This window comes from Crocuta crocuta, unplaced genomic scaffold, assembly GCF_008692635.1.
Source record: "Crocuta crocuta isolate KB4526 unplaced genomic scaffold, BGI_CrCroc_1.0 scaffold53, whole genome shotgun sequence".
Taxonomy (NCBI): Eukaryota; Metazoa; Chordata; class Mammalia; order Carnivora; family Hyaenidae; genus Crocuta; species Crocuta crocuta.
The window spans coordinates 397,628-405,547 of NW_027529432.1; the positions used below are offsets into that span (position 1 = coordinate 397,628).

Sequence of the window (7,920 nt, forward strand, 5' to 3'; positions counted from 1 at the left end):
AGCGCCGTGTCTTCGCTGACTGATGACCTTCTCAAGTACTACCAGCAAGTGACTCGAGCTGTGCTGGGGGACGATCCGCAGCTGATGAAGGTGAGCGAGAGGATCTGAATTGGGGCACAAAGTCCAGTTTTCAAATCCCCACGGAATCTTTCCTTCCTTCGTTCCTTCCGTCGTTCCTTCCATAGTTCCTCCCTCCCTTCCCTTTTTTTAGTTTAAAAAATTTTTTTTTTTACATTTATTTATTTTTGATAGAGTGAGGCAGAGCTTGAGCAGAGGAGGGGCAGAGAGAGAAGGAGACACAGAATCCGAAGCAGGCTCCAGGCTCTGAGCTGTCAGCACAGAGCCTGATACTGGGCTTGAACCCACGAACCGTGAGATCATGACCTGAGCCAAAGTCGGATGCTTAACTGACTGAGCCACCCGGGCACTCCTCTTTCTTTTTTTTTAAGGTGTATTTATTTACTTAGAGCGTGAGGGTGATGGGGTGGGGGGAAGAGGCAGAGAGAGAGAATCCCAAGTAGGCTCCAAGCTTTCAGCCCAGAGCCCGACACGGGGCTCGATCCCAGAAATCGTGAGATCATGACTGAACAGAGAGCAAGAGTCGGATGCCTAACTGACTGAGCCATCCAGGCGTCCCCCAGGGAACTCTTTTCAGGCCCCTACTTCCTGTCCCCGTCACACACCTGACGGGGTGCTCTGAGGCCGCCCTCCTCCAGGACCACCTTGCTCTGTCCTCTCCAGCGGGAACCCGTGTTCCTCAGGGAACGGGCAGCTCAGCAGGGCCATTTGGGGGGGCTCAGGTGGTCAGTACCCCCACACTGTAATTCCAGAGCCTGCTCTCCGGGCTGTCTGTTGGCCTGGGCCCGAGCAGGGCTCTCATTTGTGTGGACTTGAGAGGGAGAGAAGGGACGTGGAAGGAGCTGGGCCAGGGTGCCCGGCCAGGTTTGCTTGGAGAGACCCCGCCGCTTCAGCCTCCGGGACTGTGTGGGGTCTGCCGGCCGCTGCCTGTGGTTGGTCCTCCTGCGTCCAGAGTCAGGCAAGCGTTAGTTTGGTGGTCTCTCTCTCGGAGGCCACTCCACTTCTTCACACGTCTGGCTGTTGTTGCCATTTGCTTGGGAGCTTGGCTCGGGTTCTCCAGGCGCGGCGCCCGATGGCCGGACCGAGGGCCTGGGGGCCGAGCTCCTTCCTCGCTAGCCTGTCTGCCCTCATAGCACCTGAGCATCAGGGCTTCTTCCAGAAGAGTCCGGAGGGCACAGGTAGTGGAGATTCAGGGTTAAGAGGGCTTTTACATTTACTTAACTCTGTTTTCTCGGCTTATAAAAGTAACATCAGGGCGCCTGGGTGGCTCAGTCGGTTAAGCGTCCAACTTCTGCTCAGGTCATGATCTCGTGGTTCTTGAGTTCGAGCCCCACATCAGGTTCTGTGCTGACAGCTGGGAGCCTGGAGCCTGCTTCGGATTCTGTGCCTCCCTCTCTCTCTGCCCCTCCCCCACTTGTAGTCTGTCTGTCTGTCTGTCTCTTTCTCTCAAAAATAAATGTTAAAAAAATTTTTTTAGGGGAGTCTGGGTGGCTCAGCTGGTTAAATGCCTGACTTCGACTCAGGTCATGATCTCATGGTTCTTGAGTTCAAGCCCCACGTCAGGTTCTATGCTGGCAGCTTAGAGCCTGGAGCCTGTTTCAGATTGTATGTCTCCCTCTGCTCCTCCCCTGTTTGCACTCTGTCTCTATCAAAAATAAACATTAAAAAAATTTTTTTAATTAAAAAAAGAAAGTGAAACATTCCTATGGAAACACGTTTTTTTCTCCTAAGTTTTAACTATAATTTCTCTAGTATAAATCAAAGTGCCATTATACTAAACATCTGGTTTTAGAACACTGCTTTTCTCAGTTAAAACCCTGTTGGCCCTAAAACCCAGTTTAGGCTGTGGTCAGTTTTTATTATTACAGATGGTGCTGTGAGTGGGTATGTGTGTAATTGGGTATCTTTTATAGTGGGTTAAATTTATAGAAGTACATTTGATGAATTAAAGAATATGAACATTTACATTTTTTTAAGTTTATTTGAGAGAACATTTACATTTTAATACATAAGCACTAAACTGTCCTTTAAAAAAATGTCAGTTTGGGGTACCTGAGTGGCTCAGTCAGTTAAGCGTCCGACTTCAGCTCAGGTCATGATCTTACAGTTCTGTGGTTTGAGCCCCATATCGGGCTCTGTGCTGACAGCTCAGCCTGGAGCCTGGTTTGGATTCTCTGTCTCCCTCTCGCTCTGTTCCTCCCCTGCTCTGTCTCTCTTTCTCAAAAATAAAGATTAAAAAAAGTTTTTTTGGTTATTTATTTAAAAAAATTTTTTTAGTTTTTATTTTTGAGAGAGAGCGTGAGCAGGGGAGGGTCAGAGAGAGAAAGAGACACAGAATTTGAAGACAGGCTCCAGGCTCTGAGCTGTCAGCACACAGCCCGACGCGGGACTTGAACCCATGAACCGCAAGATCGTGACCTGAGCCAAAGTCAGACGCTTAACCGACTGAGCCACGCAGGCGCCCCGAAGTTTTTTTGTTTAAATGTCAGTTTATACTTGGGGCTGGCGGGCCCAGTGCAGTCTGGCCCCTTCCTTTCCAGATCGCTCTCCAGGACCTGCAGACGAACTCCAAGATCGCAGCGCTCCTGCCTTACTTTGTTTATGTGGTCAGTGGGGTGAGTGACGTGGCTGGGGCGGGGGGAGGAGGTTTGTGGGGAGACGACCCAGCACCGGGTAGGCGGCGGGCTCCTACCTTCACTCTCGCGTCCCGTTAAGTGACCCTCATCTACAAACAGGTGAAATCCGTAAGCCACGACCTGGAGCAGCTGCACCGGCTCCTGCAAGTGGCGCGGAGCCTGGTTCGGAACCCACACCTCTGCCTGGGGCCCTATGTTCGCTCCCTGGTAGGGAGTGTCCTCTACTGCGTCCTGGAGCCGCTGGCTGCCTCCATCAACCCTCTGAACGACCACTGGACTCTTCGGGATGGCGCCGCCCTCCTGCTCAGCCACATCTTCTGGTAGCCGTATGGCCTAGCTGCGAAGGGTGGGGCTGTCACTGCCGAGGGGGCTGCGGTCGGGAGGGGGTGAGACGGCTGGCTTCGAGGTCATGTGTTGAGAGGTCGGGAGCCTCTTCCAGTCGGGCTGTCCAGTCGGTGTGCTCTGGCACGCTGGGATTCTAGGGATGGGCCCTTCGGCCCTTCCGGTTGCCTTGGCTCACCCTCAGCCGCCTGTCCACACCGTGTCCTACAAGTGTCATTTTCTCTGCGCCCCGACTGGAGTCCAGGTAGGCTGCCCCGCGCCTCATTCTCCTCTCTGACTGAGTGCTGCTCCTGTAGGACGCACGGGGACCTCGTGAGTGGCCTTTATCAGCAGATCCTGCTGTCCCTGCAGAAGGTGCTGGCAGACCCCGTGCGGCCTCTCTGCTCTCACTACGGGGCTGTGGTGGGGCTGCATGCCCTCGGCTGGAAGGTGAGGACCCTGGCCTTTCCCACACACGCAGCCAGAAGAGCTGCCGTCTGTAATTAGAAAAATCATGTTTGTGCGTCTTTTCTCATAAAAAAGGTATATGGTTGGGCCGCCTGGGTGGCTCAGTTGCTTAGGCGTCCGACTCTTGATTTCGGCTCAGGTCATGATCTCACGGTTTGTGGGCTCGAGCCCTGCATCGGGTTCTGCGCTGACAGCACGGACCCTGCTTGGGATTTTTTCTGCCTCCTTCTCTCTCTCTCAAAATAAAGAAAAATAAATTTTAAAACTGTAAAACAATGGTATGCTTGCTGCTGCCATGTACTGAGCTCTTGCCTTAGGCCACGCTAATTGATAGCCTGACTTTCTGTATATAAATGTCTTACCCTTTCAAAAGTTCTACATGGCAGCTCTTAGTACAGCCCCCCTTCATAAATTTCTGCCCGTGTTCTGTTATCCTGTTGAGGAACTATCCTTCAGTTCCTCTTGTAGTAAGGGTTTTTCGTTTTTAATTTTTTTAGTGTTATTTATTTGTGTGTGTGAGAGAGGGACAGCGTGAGCAGTGGAGGGTCAGAGAGAGAGGGAGACACAGAACCCGAAGCAGGCTCCAGGCTCTGAGCTGTCAGCACAGAGCCCGATGCGGGGCTGGAACCCACAAACCGTGAGATCATGACCTGAGCTGAAGTCGGACACTTAACCGACTGAGCCACCCAGGCGCCCCTTGTTTTTGTTTTTAATGTTTGTTTATTTTGAGAGAGACAGAGGGAGCCTGAGCTGGAGAGGGGAAGAGAGAGAGGGAGAGAGAGAATTCCAAGCAAGCTCAGCAAGCTCCATGCTCATCGTGGAGCCTGACTCAAGGCTCGAGCCCACAAACTGTGAGATCATGACCTGAGCCGAAATCAAGGGTCTGATGCTTAAGCAACTGAGCCACCCAGGTGCTTCTAGTTAAAGTAATTTCTATACCTACCATGGGGCTTGAACTTGACCCTGAGATCAAGCATTGCGTTCTCTACTGACTGAGCCAGCCAGGCCCCTCATTCTTTTGGGTTTTGAAGGTACATCATATGGTACAAATATGACAGCTTTATTTCATTTCCTCTAAATGTAACTCCTTTACATTCTTTGTATTATTTCTAGGACTGGCCCTATTATTTTTCATACGATAAGTGGGCATCTTTGTTTCATTTCCAATTTTAAAAGAAGTGCTAATAATCTTTCCCTTTTAGGCTGATGTTTGCTTTGGGTTTACTGATGATAACCTTTCTTAGATTAAGAAAATTAATTACTTTATATTCTTAGTTTTACCATTTACCATGTTGAGCTTTTATCAAATGCTTTTTCTGTAGCATCCTAAGGTTTTTTGCTTTTATCTGTTACTATGATTAATTGTATTTATATTTTTAATAGTAAACCCTCATTACATTTATGGGATAAACTCCAATAAACTACAGTATAGACTTTTTAAAAATCTGAGGGGCGCCTGGGTAGCTCAGTAGGTTGAGCGTCCGACTTTGGCTCAGGTCATGATCTCACAGTTTGTGAGTTTGAGCCCCGCATCCAGATTTCTGTTGGGAGCTCAGAGCCCGCTCTGGAACCCCTGTTCCCCTCTCTCCCTGCCCCTCCTCTACTCTCTGTCTCTCTAAGATGAATAAACACTAAAATCTGAAACTTTTATTAGAATATAATGCATTTTATATGCTATTTATTAAATTTTATTTTTATTAAAAACATTTTTTTAAATGATTTATTTCTGAGAGAGTGCGAGAGAGACAGCGTGAGCACGGGAGGGTCAGAGAGAGAGGGAGACACAGAATCTGAAACAGGCTCCAGGCTCTGAGCTGTCAGCACAGAGCCCGACGCAGGGCTCCAACCCACAAACTGCGAGATCATGACCTGAGCCGAAGTCGGACGCTTAACGTAAGCCACCCAGGCGCCCCATGGGTTTACTAAATTAAAAAAAATTTTTTTTTACATTCGTGAGTGAAATCAATCCTGTTTCTTTTCATGTGCTGCCCTTGTATAGTTTTAGTATCAGAGTTATATTGGTATATTGGCTTCATAGCATGAGGTAGGGTGGGAGTATTTTTTTTTTTTAATGTTTTTATTTATTTCTTGGAGAGAGAGAGAGAGAGAGACAGCGTGAGCAGGGGAGGGTCAGAGAGAGAAGGAGACACAGACTCTGAAATAGGCTCCAGGCTTTGAGCTGGCAGTCAGCACAGAGCCCGACGCGGGGCTCAAACCCACGAACCGCGAGATCATGACCTAAGCGAAAGTCGGATGCTTAACCGCCTAAGCCACCCAGGCGCCCCGGGAGTATTTTTTTTTTTTTAAATATGTATTTTAAGAGAGAGTGACAGAGCCTATGAGCAGGGGCAGGGCAGAATAGAGAAGGGAGGGAGAGAGAGAGAGAGAATCCGAATTCCAAGTAGGTTCAGCACGGAGCCTGATGCGGGGATCAATCTCACAAACTGGGAGATCATGACCTGAGCCAAAATCAAGAGTAGGGCGCTTAGCAGATTGAGCTACATAGGCACTCCCTTGTTTTGTTTTGTTTTTAAATATTTTTATTTATTTCTAGGAGAGAGAGAGAGACCGCGTGAACAGGGGAGGGTCAGAGAGAGAGGGAGACACAGACTGTGAAACAGGCTCCAGGCTCTGAGCTGGCAGTCAGCACAGAGCCCGATGCGGGGCTCGAACCCACAAACCGCGAGATCATGACCTAAGCGAAAGTCGGTCGCTTAACCGACTAAGCCACCCAGGCGCCCCACCCTTGTTTTGTTTTTGTAAGACTGAGATGCTCTTTTTCTTGAATATCTGTACTGTCTTCGTAAATTTTGGCACTGTGTTGTGTGTATATGTGTGTATGGTTAGATACTTTATTTACTACAGCTACAGAATTATTTAAGCTCTTATAGTTGAGTCAGCAGTAAGTTATATTTTTCTCAGAAATTGATCTTGTTAACATTTTCAAATTCTCAGGCTGTGGATGCCCAACCAAAGAACCCTTAATGCATCAAAGCCTGTAATGTATATCATGTCCTCTGTGAAGTCTTTCTTTCTTTCTTAAGAATGTACAAGAGTGAGGGTAGTGGGAGGGAATGGTCTTTAAAAAAATTTTTTTTAATGTTTATTCATTTTTTTGAGACAGAGAGAGAGAGAATGAGAACGAGCAGGGGAGGGGCAGAGAGAGAGGGAGACATAGAATCCAAAGCAGGCTCCAGGCTTTGAGTCGTCAGCACAGAGCCTGATGTGGGGCTTGAACTCAAGAACTAGTGAGGTCATGATCTGAGATGAAGTCACTTAACTGACTGAGCCCCCCAGGTGCCCCGAGAGGGAGGGAATGTTAAGCAGGCTCGGTCTCACGACCCTGAGCCAAAATCAAGAGTTGGATGCTTAACTGACTGAGCCATTAGGCGGCCCATCCTCTGTGAAGTCGTAATTGCTTTCCTCAAAATTAATCACAGGATTAAAATTATATAACCAGAGTCCAGGTCTCTGATCGGTTGTTTGGTTTTGTGCAGGTGTTTGAACGGAGTCCCAGTTTACATTTAAGCAATAGTACTTGCCTACTGACTCAGTGGCCACTACTTTTACCCTCTAGCCCTTGTCCTAGATGTGAGAATAGGGTCACTTTACATTGTCTTTGTACCTGACCTTCATTCCCAGTGCTTAGCCAAGGCTTGGGCATACCGTGGGTTCCTAATGAGTGTTGGCTGAATATGCCAAGCTGAGAGTTTCCTATCAGAGGTAAAAGGACGCTTTCCATGGGAAAGGGTACTTGAGAGGCAATAAGCAACGAAGTGCTCACTGCATTCCCTCTCTCCCTTCCAGGCCGTAGAACGAGTCCTGTACCCACACCTGTCCACTTACTGGACAAACCTGCAGGCTGTGCTAGACGATTATTCCGTATCTAATGCCCAGGTTAAAGCAGACGGGCACAAGGTCTACGGAGCCATTCTGGTGAGTGCCTGCCCCTTCCAGCCGCCCTTGGCGTGAGCTCAGCGGCTCACCTGCCCTAACTTTGGAAAACCCGCTGGGCCCACCTTCCTCCTAGTTCTTGCCTCTCCGAGCCCCTCTGCTCTCACAGGTGGCCGTGGAGCGACTGCTGAAGATGAAGGCCCAGGCGGCAGAGCCCGGCAAGAGGGGCCCGAGCGGCAGGGGGTGCCGGCGCTCGGACGACCTGCCCTGGGACAGCCTTCTCCTGCAGGAGTCTCCGTCCGGGGGCAGCGCCGAGCCAGGCTTCGGGTCTGTCCTCCCGCTGCCGCCGGGAGGCGCGGGGCCCGAGGACCCTTCCCCGTCGGTGACCCTGGCGGACATCTACCGGGAGCTGTACGCCTTCTTCGGTGACAGCTTGGCCACCCGCTTCGGTACGGGTCAGCCCGCGCCCACCACTCCGCGGCCGCCCGGGGACAAGAAGGAGCCAGAGGCCGCCCCCGGCCCC

General features: G+C 50.0%; 1 protein-coding gene across 1 annotated transcript in view; it reads left to right on the plus strand.

Annotated features, from left to right (window-relative positions):
* The window catches only part of TAF6L (TATA-box binding protein associated factor 6 like), a 14,528-nt gene that overhangs the window by 6,077 nt on the left and 531 nt on the right, over window positions 1-7,920 (plus strand). The window contains exons 7-12 of the mRNA XM_077759576.1: window positions 3-90; window positions 2,619-2,693; window positions 2,814-3,034; window positions 3,353-3,485; window positions 7,311-7,439; window positions 7,567-7,915. Of these exons, the coding sequence (XP_077615702.1) occupies window positions 3-90; window positions 2,619-2,693; window positions 2,814-3,034; window positions 3,353-3,485; window positions 7,311-7,439; window positions 7,567-7,915 (995 nt within the window). The remainder of the gene's footprint in view (window positions 1-2; window positions 91-2,618; window positions 2,694-2,813; window positions 3,035-3,352; window positions 3,486-7,310; window positions 7,440-7,566; window positions 7,916-7,920) is intronic.